The sequence below is a fragment of the Drosophila arizonae genome, chromosome 4 (assembly GCF_054131065.1).
Source record: "Drosophila arizonae isolate 15081-1271.41 chromosome 4, UAZ_ARI_1.0, whole genome shotgun sequence".
In the NCBI taxonomy this organism is placed as follows: domain Eukaryota; kingdom Metazoa; phylum Arthropoda; class Insecta; order Diptera; family Drosophilidae; genus Drosophila; species Drosophila arizonae.
In genome coordinates, this window is record NC_142924.1 from 17,963,450 (window position 1) to 17,988,634 (window position 25,185).

The 25,185-nt window shown below is 39.4% G+C and overlaps 2 protein-coding genes and 1 long non-coding RNA gene across 3 annotated transcripts; 2 read left to right on the plus strand and 1 right to left on the minus strand.

Moving 5' to 3' along the window:
* Nucleotides 1-1,356: 1,356 nt before the first annotated feature.
* LOC108614117 (organic cation transporter protein-like) lies at nt 1,357-5,246 on the plus strand. The gene is made up of 6 exons (XM_018008058.2): nt 1,357-1,918; nt 2,021-2,267; nt 3,401-3,504; nt 3,576-4,345; nt 4,413-4,594; nt 4,659-5,246. Exons 1-6 carry the CDS (start codon nt 1,641-1,643, stop codon nt 4,860-4,862), a joined length of 1,785 nt encoding a protein of 594 aa, XP_017863547.1. The 5' UTR covers nt 1,357-1,640; the 3' UTR covers nt 4,863-5,246.
* LOC149269338 (uncharacterized) lies at nt 1,414-2,635 on the minus strand. Its single transcript, XR_016269859.1, has 2 exons — nt 2,515-2,635; nt 1,414-2,389 (listed from the first exon to the last, which is right to left on the minus strand). It is a non-coding gene; the product is annotated as an uncharacterized LOC149269338 (long non-coding RNA).
* A 1,099-nt stretch (nt 5,247-6,345) lies between the features above and the next one.
* Chs2 (Chitin synthase 2) lies at nt 6,346-23,224 on the plus strand. The gene is made up of 10 exons (XM_018008055.2): nt 6,346-6,433; nt 6,533-6,771; nt 6,841-7,010; nt 7,105-7,231; nt 7,364-7,570; nt 17,664-17,839; nt 17,923-18,483; nt 19,218-19,467; nt 20,617-21,846; nt 21,925-23,224. The coding sequence occupies exons 1-10, from the start codon at nt 6,393-6,395 to the stop codon at nt 23,076-23,078; spliced, it is 4,155 nt and encodes a 1,384-aa protein (XP_017863544.1). The 5' UTR covers nt 6,346-6,392; the 3' UTR covers nt 23,079-23,224.
* The last annotated feature ends 1,961 nt before the right edge of the window (nt 23,225-25,185 follow it).

Consider the following 25,185-nt stretch of genomic DNA (forward strand, 5'->3'; position numbering starts at 1 on the left):
ATCATTTGATATTCGTAAATAAAAATCATTTAATATAGAAACTGTAAGCGAAGTTTACTGTTTCCCCAATCAAACCAGATTTGTATATCAATAAACTGATTTATCATACATGCATATATTATTTAATATTAAAAAAAAAATCGAAATACATAATCTGCTGATAATCATATACTATAATATATATACACAATATGAGAATTGTAAATTATTTTTGGTTGATTAATTGTGGTGACTTTGTTCATATCTTCATATCTAAAATCTGAAAGCAGTAATAGAATTGTTAATGTTATTGATGGTAGCACATGCAAAAATAGCAATTTAATTACATATCACGGCAGGCGCCGCGTTGCGTAGCAGACATTTTGGCGGGGCGGCAACACATTGCCAATTGTACAATTGTAATTTGACGATGTATAGACGCTATCAATCAAGTGGTGCTGAAGCCATTTATGAGTCTTTGATTCATATAACCCAAAAAGAACAACAATCAACTATATAATCGGCCAGACGAGCTGATAACGTTATGATAAGAGCAGCCCATTGAAGCAGTGCATGTAGTAAAAGTGACGGAGAGCGGGTGCCGAATATCGTATCTGTAGCAAGCATGCCGTAAAGTTTCGTAATCAGGCAGAAGCGAAACAAAACAGAGCACACAACTAGCGATGGATGGCGAGAGACAGAGAGATAGAGTGAGAGACTGAGAGCGAAAGAGCAAAGGACAAGACCGAAAGAAAAATACTTTTTGGAACGATTTTTCGTATGGTTAACAATAATGTTTAATTTATATGAATTTTCTTTTATTTTATTTTTTTTTGTAAATATTGGTATTTATATATTTATATCTGCATATATTGTGGTATATATTTATTTTGATATATGCCAGAATGATATAATCGAATAATAAAATAATCTAAGTACTTGTGGTTTATTTTTGACAAATAAAAATAGGTTTTAAGAAATTAAAAAATCCGGTTTTAAGTAGTAGCATATACTAAATTATACTATTCTATTATTTTAATAAACAATTTTAATTTTTATTATGATAATATTAATAGAAAATAAAAAATTCAAGCCCAAATTTGTGAAAATATTATATATATAATAAAAAAAAAAAAATTATATAATAAAAAAGTATTATATTATATAATTTTTAAAATGGTATATTGTATTAAAATGATTTTCTTTTTAACACTTTTTTTTTTAAATGTATTATGTAGTACCTATATATATTAGATTATCTACAAAGACAAAATTGATAAAAATTATATTGTGTCACATATCACATGCAACAAGCGCTCAACTCTCAGGGTAGTGCATAATGAGTTTTGCCTAAAATAAAAACTGGTTGATGTGGTGGTCGCACGCCATCAGATCAGTCATTGATCGGCAATGCTCAGCGTCGGACACTCCAGGCGACGAGACGCGTGTGCCCATCGAATACATAAGTGTAGGAGCTCTCATTCGAACTTTGGGCTATAAAAAGCTGACGTTCCTCTTCAGGGTATATTAATAAAACGTTAGCAATCTTCGAGTAGATGAAAGGTGCATTCAACCACGTAGATCGGAAGTAGTCTGAGTGAACGTCTTATTCATGTTAGATTATAATAACGGAATTCAAGTGGAGTATCGCTATCGTGCACATGTCGGACGAAAAGCAGAGTATAAATGGCGCGGCCTCAGCTGTCGTCGAGAATGAGTGCCCGACGACGTCCAATGGCCATCTCTTTGGACCGGAAACGGAGGCTGGGAGAGTGGAGGCGTCCGCCGAGGAAGATAACTCACTGGATGCCATTCTGGTGCGAATTGGGCAATTCGGGCGCTTTCAGTTGATAAATTATGCTTTACTGTGTGTGCCCATGGTGTTCAACGCTTTCTTCTCGATCTCTTACGTCTTCACCGCCAGCACTGTGGTGCAGAGGTAAAGCAATGCTCTCCGACCACATGTTGTTCTCACTCACGCACGTCCTCTCTCTCTCTCTCTGTCTCTCTTGCTCTGTCTACACCCGTTTTATATATTTAGGTGTAATATCACACAATGTGATAGTCCGGACAGTTTATATGAGGCGCCGTGGCTGAACTTTACGGTGCCGTATAAGAACTCCGCTTGGGATTCATGTAGTCGTTATGTGAGCGTACCGGAGACACAGTCCCTGTCCTCTAGCTTGCCCTCAACCGAGTTCTGCTCAGAGGAATATTTTGGCAACAAGACAGAGAGTTGCGGCACAGATTTCAAATTCCGTGATGAAGAGAAAACCATATCCACAGAGGTAAAGCATTTAAGTATAATAATTATAAAATATGTTATAGTCAAATAGATATCAAATCTCTTTAAATATTTTTTATTGAAAATATATGTAAAATATGTATATACCTATATTTTCCGTGTTGTCTGTGTGAAAGAGTGAAAATAATTTGTTAGTTGTTTTTATTTTAAATTGAATTTCATTGAATTGGTATTTGTTAATTTATATACATATCGCTGCCTTAAGAGCACAGCACGACGAATTTGCGTACCTGACTTTAGAAGCAAATTCCCTAAAATTTAAATTTGTAATCACTTGCGCATATATCAACCTTTATTTTCCCTTTTAAAACTATTTGTTCGTATTCAAAACGTGCTTTGTGCCTTGTTTCCTTCTACTATATGTGAATTGTAATTGAAAGCAAATGTCAAACAATTTTTTGCTCGTAACTGTATCTAATCATATTTGGGTGTTTATAGAATAGATTATGTGTTAATCTTGTGCTGTGAATCAGGGATTTCGCTGCGACTTGAGCTATGTAGTTCACTTGCTTATTCGTGATTAAAAATTGAAAGTATTTTTAGCTCTTCTTTCAAAGCTTATTTATCACTGATATTTTTGTTTATTGCTTATTAATTTGATGTATTTAAATAAACCAAACAAATATATTTGTCTTTATTTTTCTGTTAAGTAAATGAGAAGGCCTAATATATAACGTTCTAAAATTAATAGATTATTCATAATAGAAGTAGTATTATGATTTTTGTTTTATTAATTAAGAAGTTCTATTCTTTGGTTATCTTTTATTTTTAAATATACTATTTATTATTATTTTTAATAAATAGAATATTCTTATTAATTTATTATTTGTTTTATTTATTTTTTTTTATTTATTTTTTATTTTTTTAAGTTATTAATTTACATATATCCATTATTTTCTTTTCATTGTTTTATTAATTAAAAAGTTCTATTATTTGGTTATCTTTAGTTTTTAAATATGCTATTTATTATTATTTTATAATAAACAGAATATTCTTGTTCTTTTATTATTTTTATTTATTTATTTATTTTTAATTATTATTATTATTATTATTATTTTTTTTAAGTTATTAATTTACATATTTCGATTATTTTCTTTTCATTATTGATCTACACAGTTCAACATCTTTTGCCAAGACGAGTGGAAGCTCTCCCTGGTGGGCACCATAAATAATGTGGGTCAATTTGTGGGCATACCTCTGGGTGGCTATTTCGCAGATCGGTAAGTAGAGTATATAATATGATAATAATTCTAATCCATGCAAATAAATAATATATTTTGCACATTCGCAGCTATGGTCGTCGCACAATGCTGGCCATTGCTGGAAGTCTGAGCGCGCTAATGGGCATCATACGGTCATTGTCTACGAACTATTCCATGTTTCTGTGCTTCGAGTTCCTGGACATGGCTGTGGGCAGCACGCTGTTTCCCACAGCCTTTTTGCTGGCCATCGAACTGGTCGGACCGAAGCGTCGCGTCGCCGCAGCAACGATCATCACAATTTTCTACTCCATCGGCGAGGCGATGCTGGGCGTCTTGGCGGCCCACGTGCAGGATTGGCGTTGGCTGCTGCGAGTGCTCTATGCGCCAGCCATCTTGCATGTGCTCATGCTCTGGATCCTGCCGGAGAGCGTGCGCTGGCTGCTCTGCCAGGGCGAGGAGAAACGCGCTGCGGCAGTGCTAAAGCGGGCGGCCGAAATCAATAAACGGCCGCTGCCCGAGGCGCAGGTGGATCAGCTGCTCAACAGCAACCGGCAAAAGCTGCAGCAGGCCAACGAGAGTCAGTATCCCATTAGCCAGGCTGCTCGCCTCTTCGCCTGGCGCATCGCCAACTGCTGCTTCTGCTGGTTCACCCACACGCTGATTGCGCTCGGATTGAGCCTGAACTCGGTGAATCTGGGCGGCAACAAGTACAATAACTTCATGTTCAACGGCTTCGTGCAGATTCCCGGTCTGATTCTGCCTCTGGTCATCATGGACCGCATTGGCCGCAGGTATTCGCTGTGCATCTCCATGCTGATCTGCGCCATCTGCATGGCCGCCTCCGCTGCAGTCGGACCGGGTTAGTTTATCAATATATCTATATGATAAATACTTACTAAATACTTACTTACCTTTGGCTCTTACAGATGACTACGCGGGCTCCTTGACGCTGTTCCTCATCGGGAAGCTGGCGATTACGTGCAGCTTTCAGATCTTGTACTTCTTTACCTCGGAAATGTTTCCCACAAATGTGCGCAACAGCCTGCTCTCGTTTTGCTCTATGATTGGACGCATTGGCTCTATGCTGGCGCCGCAAACTCCTTTGCTGGTAAGGCTAATGCTCGCTTTCGAGGTGGAATATATTCAGCTAACTGACTAACTCTTTGCTTTAGGCCAAATACTATAAGCATGCGCCGTCTATACTCTTTGCCACCTTCGCCCTGGTCAGCGGCTTTCTGACCCTTGGCTTTCCCGAGACGGCCGACAAGGTGCTGCCCACCACAATGGAGGATGCGCGGGACTTGGATGCACCGCGTCAGCACTCGGATTTCCCGGAGGACAGCGAGGAGCAGGTGGCGCCCAGTAAAATGTGTTGATCAAAGACTTTACATGTTTTGTCCATGCGATTTGCATTTCTTGTTGAATTTTTAATATGTTTGTACTGTCTGTAGTATTAAGTGAAAGTGTCGACTATTATTGTGTAGTATTTTGTTTCTTTTTTAATTTTGTATAAAGCACAAACTAAATCAAAACGTTAAAGTAAATTAATTAGCTTAAGTATAAGTATAAGTAGAATTTCTGTTACTTTGAGTCAGTTTAAGTAAATATGGTTTCTATGATTTTTGTGAATTTATAATGTAATTAATATATAAATTGTTAGTTTTAAATAGTCTGATTTTTATTGGAATTTTTATTGTATTTAAAATATGTTTATTTTTATGTTAGAATTATTATTAAGTAATTAAATAAGCTGGCACTGATTTCGATCTGGTTTGTTTTTAATTAAGCTTGGGTTTATAAATTTATTTTATATATTTATTTAAGAGCTAACTTATTAATAAATAAATTATAGGCTAGCTTAGTACTATGTCTATGGCGGCAGGGGCCTTCAGCTCTAGAGTTGAATTTTCTGCTAAAAGTGTGAACACAGTGCAGCGCCATCTATTGGCTAGTGAGGTAGTTGAGTTGGATTAGCCGGTTTACAAACCATTTTGCAACGGCCAAAAGTATGCTATAGTTTTTTATCGATTAAAAAAATTCATTCAAAAAATAATTATTAAATTAATTCAGTTTGAGTGCTGCTAGAACTTGGCTAAATATATGAGAACCGTAATAATTTTAAAATTAAGTATAGTAATATTAAATTAATTTAGATTAATCTGCCTACAAAATAGTAGGACACCAAATTGTGAAAATTTATCGTTTTAAATTTAAATAAAATAAAAATAAAAATACATATAATAATATATATCTACTTATAAATAAAAACCACAAACCAAACTTCAATTGTTTTTGGTTGTTATTGCCAAAATTGCCAATAATGTTGCATTGCCTCAATCTGCGCTTCGAGAAATGGGTCAATGTTAATTAACTCAATGTATTTTCATTGTTAATAATTAGTGAAGCTTCTAGTAAATCGATTGCCTATAGTATATAGATACACTCTTAACTGTCTAATCATTAGATTGATTTGACTACACTTGTAATTTTCTATTAGCGAATTGATTTCATAGATAACTCTCAAGTAGAAGTCAGCTACTTCCGCTGAGCACTGTTATCATTGATAGAGCTGGAGCTGCGGCCTTTACGAAATTTGCACAAGGTGCGTCAATTGAATTATCGAAGATCATAAACTAGATGAAGTAACCTTGGCGGAACACACCTCAAATGTCGGCTGGGGCTTTACAAGTTTGCAGGTATTTGCAGAGTTCATAGAATGCCATTTAATGGGCGAATTCGATGAGAACGTGGCAGAGGCAGCCAGAGGTCTTCGTGCCAATGGGCCTTATCGGACGCGGCTTGTTGACATGCTGTCAACTTACGCACATCGATGATATCGACGACTTGTAACCTGTTCAGGTTGCGCTTGCGAGTCAGTTGGAGAACGTGAACGATCGCTGGCGGACATGAGTGCGGACTACGAGAGCAACTACTTTATGCGCAGTCGGTTCGTTGCAATTCGGGCAAAAGAGACAAACAGAAAAGCAAAAACAAAAGTGAGGCAATTAATACGATAATTGCTAATAAAATCGACTTTTATTCGCAGCAAAGTGCGCGATAAGCCACCGTTGTGGGATTCATTCCAAGATCCGCCAGCGAAGCGCACAAGCGGCTCCGATGCCTACTGGAAGAAGTTGCAGTTCTTCCTCAAGCTCTTCAAGCTCTTCGTCTATCTGCTGGTGTTTGCCGTGATCCTGGCCTCCTGTGTGACGGCCAATCTGATTTATCTCTACATGGCCGGCAATACGAATGGCGATACAGTGGTGCGAGTGTGCACGAAATACCGTAAGTAAAGGCTAGAGGAAGCTCTATGTAATAAGCCCTTTATCTCTGTCTCTGTGCCTCTGCATGCAGTTCTGCTCGATGGCCAGGTGATGGCTGTGCGCAGCAAGCTGGAACAAATTGCTTGGGTCTGGGCCCTGATCTTTGCCTTTGCTGCCCCCGAGCTGTTCACCTTTCTGCGTGCTCTGCGCATCTCCATGTTCAAGCGTGAGAAGCGACCCAGCGGCCTGGAAGTGGCGCTCGTGAGTAATCTATTCTAGTCTAAACACTGACAAGCTTAAAGTAAGTGCTGCAATTGTTGCTGTTGTTGTTGTTGTTGTTGTTGCCGCTAATCAGGTCACACTGTTTGAACTGCTGCACGTCATCGGCCTGGCCCTGTTCACCTTTACCGTGCTGCCGCACCTGGATGTGACGCGTGGAGCGATGCTCGGCTGCTGTGTGTGCTTCATACCGGCGCTGCTCAGTGAGTGCTAACACATCTAATGACTACCATCTCCCATCTAGCATCTTCCATCTCGCACCTAGCATCTTATCTGATTGCCTGACAGCAATTAAATTGATTGCCATTCGTGCTTTGCTTAACATTTTGTCTCAGACCTGTTGACGGGCACACGTTTGCAATGGAAATCTGCGGATATGCTTGTCTACGGCGCCTCCATATTGGCCATTGTGGCCCTGGGCAGCGCCTTCCTCATCTGGCCGGCCATGTCCACTCAGCTGGAGGTCCAGCTGCTGGCCATTCCACTGCTATTGGTTTCGTTCCGCTGGTGGGAGAACTTTGCCAATACACACGAGGCGATAGGTGAGTGAACTCGCTGACTGAGTCAGCGCACAGTGGGGCAAGATATGAGGGAAGTGCTTGCGATTGATATATTTTTTATATATATGTTTAATAGATCAATTATATTATTACTTTTACAAAATTAATTTTAAATTAGCGCTGTGTTTTAATTTATTATATATTACTTAATTATTTTTATTTATTAATTTTTAGGCAATTTAGGCATTTTATTTATGCAATTATATACACTTTTAGAAACTACATTTTAACTATATTTATATACATTTTTAAATATGTATTATATATATTATATATAATATTTTGATTAATTTTCTATTTTTGTTGCGCTTAAGTTTATTGTATGATAATATTTTGTAATTTTATTATATTTTTTGTAATGGTCGCAAGCCAAACAAAAAAAAAAATAGGGTAAAAAAAAATAAATAGCAAAAGAATATGTTCAAAAAGTACGCGCGCTTGCAAAAGCTTTGGAAAGGTACACTGAACCCTTTCATTGCATGCAGAGCTGCATTGAGAGCTTTCGGTGGGGGCCGAAAAAGTTGTCGCGCACGCGCAACAGCTGATCGTGTCGCGCTGTGCGAATTCTGGAGCGACAAATATTAGTGCAGCCAACTTTAGGAGCAATAAAACCTTTAAGCTTTTATCTGCCCAAAGCTATATAAGCCGAAAAAGTAAAAAAGTCAGCCCTTTTTTCTAGAACTCCACGTTGCGACTTTACAATAAGTCCATATATATATATAATATATATACATATATGGCGAGGAACACGTGCGCTACAATAATTTAAAAAAAGGTACGAAGATTGGCATATTGTGGCATATTAGCTAAATAAAACAATCATTTTCTCTAGCGCAGCCAAACAAAATTTTCTTGACGCCCGTGTCAAATTTGGGCACGGCAATATAGCAAAGCCTGCCCTAGACACGGGCTCTGTTTTAAATTTTTTCTGCCACATCAAGATCGATCGGAGCAACTTTATCGAAAGGCTGGAGGAACTTTAATAGCAGGCGGGGGAAACACAAAATTAAATAGTGGCCCAGAAATCGAATAGTGGCATAGTGACATATAAACATATAAAACTTTTAACCCCAAAAACTCTAAAAATCTAAAAGTGAAAAAAAAAAAAAAACTTTACACAGCCGAGAACAAAAACTCTAGTTCTACCAGAATCAACTAAACGAAAAAAAAAAAAAAAAAAAAAAAAGAACAAAAAACCACACCTCAATTACATATGTGACGTACACTGTAAAAATTTTGTTACTAGCAACTAAAATAGTTCACCCAAATTAAAAAGTAAAATGTAAAATTAAAACTAGCATGAAAATAGAAAAAAATAATATGACGACATAAAAAAAAAAAAAAAAATCCAATTACATAATAATGAAATAATAAAATTTATCATATATATGCATATATATATATATGGATGCATATATACACATAACAAAGTATAAAATACTAAAAGCAAAAAGAAAAAAAAAACATGAAGTAAAAGAAATAGTAAAAGAAATTATATATAAACGTATAACCAAAAATAAAAGAAAAAAAAAATATTTTTTGTTAAAAAAAAAAAAAATCGAAAAAGTAAGAAAGAAAAAAATAATAATTTGAATAGCTATAAATATAAAAAGAAGTATAAAAATGTAGAGGTAAAAGAAAAAAAAAAAACAACAACAAAAACTGTGTGTTTGTCCGCCCCTATATTCTTTTTGTAACCTCCACGCCACGCTACAGCTACCACGAGGAAAGGCCTTTCATCGCTGGAGTGAAAAAATCTAAAGATCATGTAAGTGCTGGAAGATACCCTGTACTCCCACTCCCCCAATCCAAACCATTATATTTTCTTTTAATTAATGAATTATTAAAAAGGAATATATATAAAAAAAAAAAAAAAAAAAAAAAAAAAAAAAAAAAAAAAAAAAAAAAAAACAAGAGATAAGAAAAAATTTCATAATAAAATGTTTGAAGATAAGTGCATGCAATAATGAAAGAAAGCATACATATTTTTTTTAAATTAAAATAATTTTTTCCGTAACCCCATTTTTTTTAAATAAAGATATTAAGATTTTATATTTTATATTTATATTTATATCTATTCGATTTCAAATTTAATTAAACTAAATGTTGATTCCACCTAAATTGTAAAATACAGAAAAAAAAAACCAATGAGGTAAAATAAACAAAGAAATAAATAAGTAAAATAAACCAAATTCAATAAGTTACATATAAATTATAAATTATAAATATATAAATATATATATAAATAAAACAAAAAAAAAATTAAGTAAAATGAACAATTTAATAAATTAATGAAATAAATAAAACAAACTTAGCATGAAGTAAATAACAAAAAAAAAATATGAAAAGATAAATAGGAAATAAATAAATAAAGAAATAAATAGGATTTAATAGCAAGAAAGATTTACGATAGAAAATAGAACAATTTAAAGAATAGCATAAAAAAATAAAAAAAAAGCTGATAATAATGTAAAATAAAAATGTAAAATAATAACAACATTGTTAGCTTAAGAAAGATAATAGATGGTAATTTTAGTATTCCAATGTCTGTTATTGAAATGAATGAAAAATGAATAATATGATCAAGCGAACTGAATCAAAGAATAAGATGAGTCGTTAATCTGGAAGAAGGGTGAAATAATGGGGTAGGCTAGTTAGTGTTGGAGCTTTTTGGGGTTTTTCTGTTAAAATTATTTGAGAAAAACTATGGTTGGGTGGGTAAAGAGCGCGTGTGCCGAATGCCATCTATGGCCACGCTGAGTTGTGTCGGTGTTCTTGCTGTAAATTTGTGCCAGTCCTTCCCCTACTTCCCCAATATAATTTGTTTTTTTTTTTTTCGTGGAGTATAGCTCCACCTCGAGTTTAAGGGATCTTAAAAATTAAAATTTATGAACTCTGATCGCAAGGCAGAAAAGAACCCCCCCACACTCCCGACGAGCGACGGTACTAGAAGGTCCCGCTTATCTGCCTTGCGACCGAAAAACAAAGCCCAGCCAGTGCTTTGTTTAATCTCATCCGAGAGAGTCTCGCGGCATGAAGGAGTATGTTTACATAAATTTTTGGCGCCCAACGTGGGGCATGAAAGTATGCAGCTTTATAGGCATGAAAGTATGCAGCTTTATAGGCATCACGCTTTCAGAGTCCCATTTTTAATGTTCAAATAGTCAATACTGTCTGCTCTCTCTTCGCAGAGAAAGAGTTGGCTGTTTGAAACACCCATTTTGGTGATGGTTGAAAAACTCAGTGTCCAGAGTGCTGAAATAGATTGGACTTGCTTGGTCGGCCTATCGCAACTGGGACTGATGAGTCAAATCAATTCTTAATAGGGGCTACGAAGCTGAAAGATTCGAGCTGAATCTCAGACCGAGAAACCCGGAATAGATAAATTCAACTTATAATAACACCTGAATCACCATGTTTGCTCGTTTGTTTTCGTATAGTTGTTATTTCATCTAGATATTATTTTAATTGTGTTTTGTAAAATTATCAGATACGATTCCAGAATATTGTATATTGGGCTCAGCTCGGATATCAATACTGATTGTTCTCTGGTAGTTGTTGCAGAGCCAAATGAGATAAATCTGGGTGCAATATAAACTCATACCCGTCTGGCCAGTAGATGTTGTTATAACAGAAGTTGCTTATGTGGATAGTGTTGTCTGGAACTTGTGTATACGCTGCATTGGCGTATCCTTGCCGAACACTCACACTTTAGTTAGCTTTTGCATAGCAATACTCTATAACCAGCTTTAGTAGCAATAGCCCAAAATCCATTGTTTCCCCTAATTGTATAATATAGCAAGAACAGCACACAACGGCACAAAACCTAGCTACCTTCCCCATTATATCAACCCAAACTTGTCGCATTTATTAGCAAATCATAAAATATTTCGATACAAAATGCCTATTTCAAGAAGTCCTCAAGATATGCGCACGGTAGAGAAAACTGTTAGTTTGTGTAGTCTTTGCAGCCAAGGGATGAGCAATACCCAGCAATGTTATTGTACCCCTTGTAAGCACAATTTTCACAAGTTATGTCTAGAACAGTGGCTAGAAAATAAGCAAGAATGTCCGGAATGTCAGTCCACATTGGACCCAAGGTCAATTAAGTTGGTTATTGGCAACTGTTCACCTGATCCGAAACCAGCTTCCACATCAGCAATTCCAGGTAGTTCGCGTATGGTAACGCGTAATTTAGCTAAAGCATTAGGTGAAGTTCCGCCTGAGTCTCTAGAGCATCCCCAAGAGCGATCGCTCGAAGGCAGTGAGGTAATTATATCCGGTTTAGATGCAAGCCATAATTCGGAGCGAAACGTAGTTCCTCCTCCAAGAGGCATTAGTACCCGTCGACGAGGCCGACCCAATCGAGCCGGCCATACTCGTCAAGAATCTGCAGGCGTTGATTATAATATAATTCAACAAATGATCGAGCAGTCAGTCACTCGTGTGATGTCGGCGCTCCGTATTGATTCACGGCCCAGCTCAAGCGAGCAGCTGCCGTCTATTCCGACTCCTATGGCATACTCGCCCGGAAGCTCGTCTGTCCAAAGCAGAAGAACAGCTGACATTATGCAGAAATGGAATCTCCATTTTGATGGGTCATCTGAAGGATTAGGCGTGGAAGAATTTATTTATCGTGTGAGAGTCCTTACGGACGAAACTCTCGATAGTGATTTTATGGGGCTTTGCAAACATTTGCACATTCTTTTCTCTGGGAAAGCTAGAGATTGGTTCTGGAGGCACCATAAACAAGTAGATAGAATCGTATGGAATGATTTTTGTGCAGCACTTCGACAGCAATATAAAGATTATCGCTCAGAATTTATGAGTAAAGAGTTAGTGAGAGCTAGAAAGCAAAAGGTCGGTGAATCTTTTGTCGCTTTTCATGATTCGGTGGCAGCATTAATTGATAAATTTGGCCTCAAAATCGGCGAAGAAGAATTATTAGAAATTTTGCAAAATAACCTGTTGCCTGAGATGCGGCACAAGTTACTGTACCAATCTATCAGTTCAGTTGGCCATTTGCGTAGGTTAGTGCAAATGAGCGAAAATTTAACAAATGACCTTATAAGTCAATCAGACAATTTCTCTCGACCAAAAACTGCTGCGTTTCGTCGTCAAATTAATGAAATCGAGAATACTGGTCTCGGAATTGAGGTTGAAGAAGAGACAGATTCAGCAGAGTTAGAAATTGCAGCGATGCAAAAAGCACATTCCAACTTGACATGCTGGAACTGTGAAGAAAAGGGGCATGTCTGGGAAAATTGCCTGAGGGATCGTAGAGTCTTTTGTTATGGTTGTGGCACACCACAAGTATACAAGCCACAATGTAAAATTTGTATCCGTAGATTGGCGGAAAACCAGCAGAAGGGGACATCCCCCAAAAATCGGATGCCCCCGAATTAATAGACCCAATCAGCAACAATCTCGCGCCATCATTACAATCTTCAAATGAAATTGATGCACGGGTGCTTGACCTCCGTTTTCTTCCATACAAGGACAAGCTATCTAAATATCTTGAAATACGAAGAAGAATTTTTAATGAACCAAATTCGGTTATAAGTAAGCGTAGTGCCAGGTTGAGAAAATACTATAGAGGAATAAAAAGTAGTCGTAGATTAGTAATCTCAAACATATTTAGCAATCAAAAAGATATGCGCAGTTATGCGAAAGTATCTTTTTTGGATTTTCAAGAATCAGGCTTACTAGATACTGGCGCAAATATCAGTTGCATTGGCGCTACTCTAGCGAAAAATGACTTTTCAAAAAGTCCTTGTTTCAAGTCGCTCAAATCTTTTGTAAAAACTGCAGGTGGTGAAAATCAATCAGTCATAGGAGTTTTGAGTGTTGTCATGCAATATAAAACAATATCAAAGCCCATGAAACTGTACGTTATCCCAAGCATTAAACAGAATTTAATTCTCGGCCATGACTTTTGGAAAATATTTGCCCTTGCTCCAGATATTATCAGTGCTGTAGAAGCAGACCTCGATGTTGTTGACGAAGATGTTGAAGATAAATATCCACTAACAAGCCTTCAGTTACAACAGCTCAATGCAGTTAAGCAGTTGTTTCCCAATGCTGCAGAAAAATTAGGTCGCACTTCTCTTATCAAACATCACATTGACGTGGGAGAAGCAATGCCAGTAAAGCAACGCTTTTATCCTGTTAGTCCTGCAGTCGAGCAGTTGCTATATAAAGAAATCGATCGGATGATTAGCCTAGGTGTGATAGAGCCCTCAACCAGTGCATGGAGTTCTCCTATGAGATTAGTAGTAAAACCAAACAAAGTTCGTCTTTGCTTAGATGCCCGAAAGCTTAACGCGGTGACCAAAAAGGACGCATATCCATTGCCTAGTATAGATGGAATCTTTTCGAGATTGCCAAAAGCTAACATTATCTCCAAACTTGATTTAAAAGACGCCTATTGGCAAATAGAACTGACGGACGACTCAAAGCCACTGACAGCTTTCACAGTACCAGGTAGACCCCTATATCAATTCAAGGTCATGCCGTTTGGTCTGTGCAATGCGCCATCAACGATGTGTAGGCTAATAGACGAAATCATTCCCCCTGATTTACGTAATTGTGTCTTTGGATATTTAGATGATTTATGCATTGTTTCTGAAGATTTCAATTCTCACATCTCCGTGCTAGTACGAATTGCAGAGCAATTCCGGAAAGCCAATGTCACCTTAAATATTATGAAAAGTCATTTTGCAGTCACAAAAGTTAACTATCTTGGTTACGTGATTGACAAGACAGGCATATGCACAGACCCTGATAAAATCTCTTGCATACAAAACTGGCCACCTCCGAAAAATTTAAAGCAAGTGAGAGGCTTTTTAGGTGTATGTGGGTGGTATCGCCGTTTTATAAAAAACTTTTCAGACTTAGCCTGTCCCATAACTGAAGTCTTATCTTCTAAAAAGAAGTTTAACTGGACTCCAGAAGCCCAAACTGCTATGGAAAAACTAAAAGCTGTGTTAACTACGTCTCCAGTTTTGCAAAATCCAAAGTTTGATCAGAAATTCTTTTTGCATTGTGACGCTAGTGATTTTGGAATTGGGGCAGTGTTAGTACAACTTTCTGAAGATAATGAAGAAAAACCAGTAGCATTCATGTCTAAGAAACTCAGTCGATCTCAGCGTAACTATAGTGTTACCGAGCGTGAATGTCTTGCAGTTATTCTAGCTATAGAAAAATTTCGTTGCTATTTAGAGCTTCAAGAATTCGAAGTCATTACTGACCACTCCAGTCTCTTGTGGCTGATGAGACAACAAAATGTTTCTGGACGATTAGCTAGATGGATTTTTCGTTTGCCACAGTATAAGTTCACTATGTCGCACCGTAAGGGCAAAGATCACATTGTGCCCGACGCTTTATCGCGATTGCACGATTGCAATGAAATCGCTTCGTTAGACATGAGTCCCATCATAAATTTAGAATCAGACGCATTTCAGTCGGACGATTACAATCAATTAAAGTCGAATATAGAGCAAAATAGTTCACGTTTTCCAGATATCAAAATTGTGGATCATAAAATCTATATCCGAACTGAACACTCCACCGGAGATGAAGTTCAAGATAAGTTTTTGTGGAAACTATGGGTGCCAGAGCCACTTAAAGGCGAGGTATTAAAGCAAGCCCATGATAGTGTCACGTCAGCACATTCAGGTATACAAAAAACAATCGAGAAATTGCGAAGAAATCTTTTTTGGCCTGGGTTAGCAAAAGATGTTCGCGATTATATTAAAAATTGTTCAGTATGCAAACAATCCAAAGCCCCGAATTATACTCTCCGTCCTCCAATGGGAGCTCAAAGTCCGACTTATCGACCTTTTCAGAGGTTGTATATAGATCTATTAGGGCCATATCCCAGGAGCAAAAGTGGACATGTAGGTCTTTTAATAGTATTAGATCATTTCAGTAAATTTCATTGGCTTTGGCCTTTAAAAAAATTGACGTCATCTGTTATTCAAGAGTTTCTATTAAAACATATATTCCACAGTTTTGGCGTTCCAGAGACAATAGTAAGCGATAATGGAAAGCAGTTCAAATCTAATGAGTTTAATGCTTTTTTAACGGAACTGGGAATACGTCATATATATACAGCTTTATACTCCCCTCAGAGCAATGCTGCTGAGCGAGTTAATCGCTCTTTGTTAGCTGCTATTCGGTCGTACCTCGAAAGTGACCAGACTTATTGGGATCAACATATTTCTAGTATCTCATGCGCCTTACGATCAGCTTTGCATCAATCCATAGGATGCTCCCCTTATAGAGCTTTATTTGGGTTAGATATGATCACTCATGGTTCAGACTACAAGTTGATAAAGCAATTAACATTGCTTGAAGAACCATTAGTACCATTATCTCGATCAGATAACTTATCCCTAATTCGTAAAGATATACAGGCCAACATAAAACGAGCTTATGAACGAAATGTTAAACAGTATAATTTGCGTTCTAAGCCTGTTACATTTAGGGAAGGGCAAGAAGTGTATCGCCGAAATTTTGCACTTAGCAAATTCGCTCACAATTATAATGCGAAATTGGCACCCCAATTTTTGAAATGTAGAGTGAAAAAGAAACTGGGAAATTGCTTTTATCTTTTAGAGAATCTGCAAGGTCAAGAGATAGGTACCTTTCATGCCAAAGACATTAAGCAATAGACATCCGAACATATTCCCGCTAATATTCCGTCTAACGGTGGTATATTATCGGGTGGTGTAATGGTCGCAAGCCAAACAAAAAAAAAAAATAGGGTAAAAAAAAATAAATAGCAAAAGAATATGTTCAAAAAGTACGCGCGCTTGCAAAAGCTTTGGAAAGGTACACTGAACCCTTTCATTGCATGCAGAGCTGCATTGAGAGCTTTCGGTGGGGGCCGAAAAAGTTGTCGCGCACGCGCAACAGCTGATCGTGTCGCGCTGTGCGAATTCTGGAGCGACAAATATTAGTGCAGCCAACTTTAGGAGCAATAAAACCTTTAAGCTTTTATCTGCCCAAAGCTATATAAGCCGAAAAAGTAAAAAAGTCAGCCCTTTTTTCTAGAACTCCACGTTGCGACTTTACAATAAGTCCATATATATATATAATATATATACATATATGGCGAGGAACACGTGCGCTACAATAATTTAAAAAAAGGTACGAAGATTGGCATATTGTGGCATATTAGCTAAATAAAACAATCATTTTCTCTAGCGCAGCCAAACAAAATTTTCTTGACGCCCGTGTCAAATTTGGGCACGGCAATATAGCAAAGCCTGCCCTAGACACGGGCTCTGTTTTAAATTTTTTCTGCCACATCAAGATCGATCGGAGCAACTTTATCGAAAGGCTGGAGGAACTTTAATAGCAGGCGGGGGAAACACAAAATTAAATAGTGGCCCAGAAATCGAATAGTGGCATAGTGACATATAAACATATAAAACTTTTAACCCCAAAAACTCTAAAAATCTAAAAGTGAAAAAAAAAAAAAAACTTTACACAGCCGAGAACAAAAACTCTAGTTCTACCAGAATCAACTAAACGAAAAAAAAAAAAAAAAAAAAAAAAGAACAAAAAACCACACCTCAATTACATTTTATTATAAATATTTTGCATATGAATTATTTGAATACCTTAATATTATATAATACGTATTACGTTTACGAATACGTATACGTATATTATTTTGTATATTGTCAAAAAATATATATTTAATGCATATCATATTACTATTTATTTATATAATTTATCTAATATTCATTTCATAACTGTACTAATAATTTTGTAAATCAATTTTCTTTTATCTTTTTTTATATTCTTTAGGGGAGTAAAGTTAATGTACATATATAATTATATTATTTATTTAGAAAATATGTTTATTATAATATATTTATAATAATGAAATTTATACCCATTGAACTTAAATTATTATTATTATTTATTTTTATTTTTTTCTACTTACACATATATAAAAAATCGCATTAATGTTTAATATATTTGTATAAAGTAATTATTTTATATTTTTTATATTTATGTATTTTACTCGACCTACTAATTCATTATTTATATTATTTTCTAGCCTACATCATTCGGAACATACGCTGCACTCGCTCGCGCTATCACACCTACCTCTATTTGGCACCACTGAAAATTGTGGTTTTCGGGCTGATGGGTTTTCTATTGCACGGCGAGAGCTTTGTCGAGTACTTCACGCTGTTCCTCGAGGCGTGGCAGCCGCATTCCATAACCGTAACGGTAGGTGCAGCTCATTAGGCAGCAGATACGCTGGCGTTCAGCTAGAGTGTGACTCCTTGCCCCTTGTTGACATTCCATTCCAGTACACGGATGGCTTGCTGGATACGGTACATTTGGCCAACGGCAGCACATCCATCACGCCCACGCGACTCGCCCAGTACAAGCTGCAGTCGAATAGCCGAGCCGTGCTCTATGCATTGCTGCTGCAGGTGGCCGCCGCCTATTTGTGCCACATTTTCGGGAAGTTCGCCTGCAAGATTAAGATTCAGCAGTTCAGCTATGCGCTGCCGCTCAACCTGGCTGCCCCGATGACCGTCGGTGCGGCCACCTGGCTGGCCCAGATGCGCGCCAGCGATTTGTGTTCGCTGCACGGCCTGATACCGGATTACCTGACGCTGCAGCCACTCGGCCCGGAGCTGGGCCAGCTGGGTGCACTGTGCCTCGAGTATGCCCTCTGGCTGTGGCCCCTCTGGTGGCTGGCGCAAATCTGGACATGTCTGCACATCTGGCAGCCCAGAAATGACAAGAACGCGCCCACCGAGAAGCTGTACGTGTGCCCCTGGTACTGCGGCCTCCTGGTGGATCAGTGCTCCATGATGAATCGCCGCATACTCGACTGGAGCGACGAGTATCTGGCCATACGGGTAGGTGGCTGCTACACTTACACTCGCTTAACATATAATCACATGCAGCATAATTGATGAGCTTTTGGGTATTTATATATAGAATAAGAATAATAATAATATTCCAGCTAATTGAGCTTAACGCATTCAAATGTGATTTGCATTTTTGTGCTAATGAATTCTTTTAATCAGGCGCGAGCATCAATCACTTAGTCGAGCCGTAGGCGTTGACAGGCTTGCTTGAGTTGTACCTCTGGCCCTTGCCAACTTGCATGTATATACATAAATATTTATATATGTATATACATATGTGTACTATGTGTATTTTTGTATGTAGCAGGACTTTTTGACTGTGTCGTGTTTGCGCTTCAACTGTTAGGCAATGTAATTAAGTTAAATGACGGGGAAACTGTAAAGTTCTGTGTGTATGTCTGCATATGTCTGTGTGTGTGTCTACCCTTTCACAACACACACGACACATACACACATACATTCACGCACATGTAAACATATGCATTTGTAGTAAAAATTTTCGTAGTTGTAAACTTAATTAAATGTGCTACAAATTTTGGTCTGGCGTGCGGTGCCCCAAAAAGCATAACAGAAATACGCAAAACTAATTAAAAGCCAAAGCGTAGATGTTGATTTTCAAGATTATAATTTCGACAGCCAGCTAAATTGGAAGTCGGCAAATGCGTTAAGTCAACTTCTCTCTGGCAGCCCTATAAATATGCTCATACATGTTCCCATTGCAGAGCGATTTGACAACGCCCAGAGATCCAATTGTGGCATTGGCTGCCGACATCAATGCCAGCCGCGATATACAGGAGCAGGACAAAATACCGCAACTGATTGTCTGCGCCACAATGTGGCACGAGACCGAGGAAGAGATGATGGAATTCCTGAAATCAATTGTACGCTTGGATGAGGATCAATGCGCCAGGCGAATGGCGAAAACGCATCTAAACGGCGGCAAAGCGGATGACGAATACTATGAATTGGAAAGTATGTAAATGCGTCAAGTGTCAAGTGCAGCGCGCTCAACTCTTACCAAAAACAAGCAAGAGCATGACAGTTGGGTGATACCGACTGCTGAATACTCATTCACTATGATTGATATATTTATATATAATTGCATTCGCCTTGCTCACAGTGGAGATCTACTATATTTTAAAGGTCTTTCAAATTGATAATTTCTCTACTATTAATGGTAACAGGTTAATAGAATCTGTGCAGAGCATTAAAGAGCATTAAGATTGGCAATGCTCCTTATGGGCTTAGATATATTATTGTTAACCGGTTCGTAGAAGGAATCTGTAATAACTTAATCGTATAATTGTTTAGCTTAAGCGGCAAAATTACGTACATTACAGGGTATTTTACAATTTGCCGCACCGCCTCATTTATAAAGGGGGTCAACACTAAATTAACTGAATAATCCAATTTTTCTCAACAATAGTTCTTAGGCATTAGAAGATATAAGGTTTTATTGTGGTCTTTCATTTCCATAAATTTTTCCAAAATATTTTTGATCTAGATTATCTAGTGAATATCAACTTTTAGAGCTTTAAATAATGGGGTAGTGTCTGATGTACTGGAAAATGCATTTTTCGATTTACCATAGTACCAGTAGGCGTATCAAAAATATTATCAAATCTTAACAGACCAGGATACCCCTAATATATATATTTAGTATATATATATATTTTAAATGGCAAGTCTCTACCACAGAGACTGACGAATGGGCAGCAAGACGAAAACCAATATACTTCACTCACTTGCATGGCAGGGTATAAAAAGAAACAATTTATTTGCATAAGTAAAACGAATCAGCAGCGGGAGTGCTCGACTGTCGCTGGCAGGCTGGCTGACAGTGCTGTCGTGCATTGATATGCATACGGCGAATCTATTTGCATTGGCTTTGCCCGTCAAAATTTGAGCTTGCAGCAAGTCAAATACAGCTGGAACGGCAGCGGCAGGCGGCAGGCGGCAGCTGTGCATATTTCTTGATATTTATAGCATTTGGCGACTTCATTTCCGACTACGCCAGCCAAAATGGCGCCCAGCCAAGAGGGGATATAGCAGTGTAGTATATGCCCGGATATAAATTCGGTTGACTTACGGCTATTAACACGCTCTAACTCTCGCCGGTAGCCAATATTTTCTTCGATGACGCCTTCGTGCTGGACGATAAGCAATGCCAGAACAAGCGGAACCCGCCACTGAATGAGTACGTGAAGACTCTGATGCGCACCATCGACAAGGCGGCCTTCGAGATCTACGGCGTGAACATCAGAATCAAGCCGCCGCTGAAGATCGAGACGCCGTACGGCGGACGTCTGGTGTGGACACTGCCCGGCCGCACCAAGATGGTGGCGCACCTGAAGAACAAGGACAAGATAAGGCACAAGAAGCGCTGGTCGCAGGTCATGTACATGTACTACCTGCTGGGCTTTCGCATCATGGAAACGGAGAAGCTGTCGGCGCGACGCAAGGCCGTCATAGCGGAGAACACGTTCCTGCTGGCGCTGGACGGCGATATCGATTTTCAGCCACGGGCCGTGCAGCTGCTCATTGACCGTATGAAGGCAATCGACGAGCTGGGCGCCGCCTGCGGACGCATTCATCCGGTGGGCCGGGGTCCGATGGTGTGGTATCAGAAATTCGAGTACGCCATCGGACACTGGCTGCAGAAGGCCACCGAGCATGTAATTGGCTGTGTGCTGTGCAGTCCGGGCTGCTTCAGCCTGTTTCGGGCGAGCGCCCTAATGGAGAACAGTGTGATGAAGCGCTATACGCTGGTTAGCTCGGAGCCCATGAAGATGGTGCAATACGATCAGGGCGAGGACCGCTGGCTCTGCACTCTGCTGCTGAAGCAGGGCTCACGCGTCGAGTACTGCGCCGCCTCCGATGCGTTCACCCACTCGCCGGAGTACTTCAACGAGTTCTACAATCAGCGCCGGCGCTGGGTGCCCTCGACCATAGCCAATATCTTCGATATACTCGCCGATGCCAGCACGGTGGTCAAGAAGAACAACTCCATATCGACGCTGTACATCATGTACCAGGCCATGCTCATGATTGGCACTGTTCTCGGTCCCGGCACCATATTCCTGATGATGGTCGGCGCCCTGGTTGCTGTCTTCACCATCAACATCTGGACGGCCTTCCTGTGGAACTTCTTTCCCATACTGATCTTTGTGCTGAGCTGCGTCTACTTGAAGCAGAAGTTCCAGCTGCTCATTGCATTCGTGATTAGCTCCATCTACTGCCTGGTCATGATGGCCGTGCTCATTGGCATCATCGTGCAAATGCTGGAGGACGGTCCACTGGCGCCAGCGTCGCTCTTCTTCCTTCTCGTTGCTGTACAAATTACCATTGCAGGTATGTAACAGGCAGAGGGAGGCGTGGCAGCCTCGACTTGCCTTTTCCTTACTCAAAGCTCGTCTCTTCCCTCGGCAGGCCTCATGCATCCGCAGGAGTTCTGGGCGCTGCTGTGTGGCGTCATCTACTACATCACAATACCCTCGATGTACATGCTGCTCATGATCTACTCGGTGTTCAATATGAACGATGTTAGCTGGGGCACTCGAGAGGCGCCTGTGCTGCGGGACGACGACGACAGCTCGCCCGATGATCCGGACAATTGCCTGCCTGGTTGGTTGAATGATCCGCTGCTGATTGACTCGGAGCTGGGTGAGGTGTCGCTGCTGGAGCAGCGCTTCTGGAAGGATGTGATCAGGCAATACCTGAAGCCGCTGGAGCTGAGCAAGGAGCAGAAGCAGGCCATGGCCGATGACCTGAAGGAGCTGCGCAACATGATCGCCTTCGCCTTTGTCATGGTCAATGCGATTTTCGTGCTGATCGTGTTTCTGCTGCAGCTAAAGAAGGACTATCTGCACCTGAAGTGGCCCATTGATCCGACAGACTACGTCTCCTTCGACCGGGACAACCACCAGGTGGGCATCTATCGCCAGTACAAGGAACTGGACCCCATTGGCCTGTGCTTCGTCATCTTCTTCGGCTTCATTTTGGTCATTCAGTTCATAGCCATGTTCTTCCATCGCTTTGCCACCATGTCGCAGCTGCTGGCGACGACGCAGCTCGACTGGTTCCGCTCCAATGGCCAGCTGAGCGACGAGGATGTTGCCCTCGAGCTGAACGGCAGCGCCGTGCACATTGCGCGCAGGCTGCAGCGCCCCAAGCGGCTCGACGATGACGACGACGTGGATGCGCATCACTACGATGAGCTGGAGCTGGGCCAGGACGACGGCCATCGCGAGAGCTTCGCACGTCGCCAGACTATCTTCAGGCTGCACGAGTCGCGCAACAAGCAGCACAGCGACTACAGCGATTTGGTGCGCAACTTCGAGAAACGCTTCTTCGGCGAGGATGAGCTAAACATGAAGAATCTGCCACTGAGTCGCAAGTCCATTAAGCTCTTCCAGGAGCGGCGCTCCGTGGCCAAGGTGAATGCAGCTGCCACGCCCGGGGGCACGCCCACGCCGAAAACGGGCAAGCGACCGCCGCTGGTGGTGAATGCGAAAAAGGTGAGCTTCAGCAATGCGAGCATGCAGGTCTATGACAATGCCGCGCTCGAGCACACCGAGTTCTGAATACCCCAAGTATTACCAAAACTGAATCTGCAAACCATATAAACCATTTACCAGTATATATATATATATGTATATCTATCTATATGTAGCCTAAAAAGAAAAGTCCTTGCGGCGATAAAAGAAAAAATATAATTAATTGCATTTAATCCGAGTGGCAGTCAGCGAAGCTTACTTCCAGAACGTCTTGCGACTCATTAGCATAATTACAAGACTAGATGGGCGGTGGGTGGTGGGTGGCTCTGGTTTGGTTGGGTGGCTGGCGTCATTCATCAATGTCGCGGCGATGCTTAGAGTTAAGTGCTCCATGGCTGCGCTTTCTGTTCAGTTCGCCCCTCTGGCTGTAAAATGCAAATCAAAGTGTGATTAGCTCGGATTTGATGAAGTTTCTGCTGCAATGCGCAACTTTTTACTACCTTCTGCATATGCGAGAGAGTTTGAGTGTATGTGTGTGTGTGGGTGTTGCATTTAGGTGTTGGCCTAAGTGTTTTATAAGTGAATATTCTACCTTTTTCTATGCGCGCAAAAGGAAAAGAAAGTTTGATTCTACTTTACCAAAGAGGAGATTGGATTGTGGCAGAGGCAAAGTAGTTGTGCAGGTTACTTGAAAGTCGATGAGAGATTGAAAAGGAAATGCTGCTGATAAAATTGCATAACTTGACCGAATAAGGGAGTGGAACGGATTAGGCTGAAGAGACGATGATAAGATGACAGTTGAAAGCTGACTGAGCTAGGGATACCCTTCAAGCGGTAAATGGTTAGTGATATAAGGAGCATTGAATATTTAAAAGAAAAGAATAGATAAATAAATAAATAAATAAATAATGGGAGAAGTAAAATATTAAATAAAACAATAATTAATGGTATATGATAATGTATATAAATAAAAAATTTAAGAAAAAAAATAAATACAAATATATATGCCTTAGTTGGCCTAAAAAATATATACATATAAATAAAAAACAAAATCATTAATATTTTGAAAAAAAATTAATAAAAAAAAAAATAAATAAATAAAATAAAAATAAAAAGCAGAAGTAAAAAAAAAAAATGTAAATATATTTAGTCTATATATCATCCTTAAAAAATCATAGCTAAAGCAAAAACTCTAGAGACTCTGCGCCAAACTGTTCAGAGGAATTTTTCATGCTCTCCGCTGGACTTGAGAGAGTCTTAAGCACTTTCTGCTAAAGTAATTAAAACTCTAACTGAGAAACAATAACAAGAGAGATTCGAATGCAATTAAAAACAATTTCCAACAGTATAAATTTGTGCAATAAACTAAATGAAGAAATAAATCTGACGCTTACCAAAAGTTTTTAGCACGAGCAAAAAATATGAGAATATCGAATCGAATTGGATCGCTGCGCCTGCGAGCAGCTACGAATCTGGCAATATATGCAGAAAACATGGAATATTGATGAGCCTTGGGCTGAACCAATTACCTGGCCTGCCGTAAAGTCCACACAAAGTCCAGTCAGTTGCAGTTAGGCTAGCATTTGGCATTCATAAAATGCAAACAATTTCAAACTTCGATGAGTTTTTGCCCTTGTCGAGCGGACACGAAATGAGCGCAATTGTTGTAAAGAATCGTCAAATGTGAATTATTGGCCGGATGCCAAAAAACGTTTCGACTCTTGGCCACTGTTTACTGGCAAAGAAAAGCCCAAAGAGTTGGCTTTTACTTGTGGCTTGGTCCACACGGCGTATGCTTAATATTGGTTTCTATAGCCACTGGCATATAAATCCATGTTTTTCACCAGATTTATGTAGCCCACTTTCTGGTGCAGAAAAAAACGTGAACATAAAACAAAGTAGCACGGAAATGGCATCGGGCCGTAAAATATAAAATTCGATACAAAAAACTTTGCTTTCTATTATTTTGCTGGCGGTGCTGCTACAGTAGAGCTAGCAACTATGCAACCGGCAGGCGGCTACATAATTTTGCACTTATCTGACCTCAGGCAGTCACCCCGGCTCGGCTCTGGTTGGGCTGTTGGTGTTGTTATTGTATTTTATGGGTTTCCTATGCATTTGCAATTGCCAACAAGGAAACGACAACGACAGCAACAGCAACTGCAACAAGAACAAGAACAAAATAATCCTCATA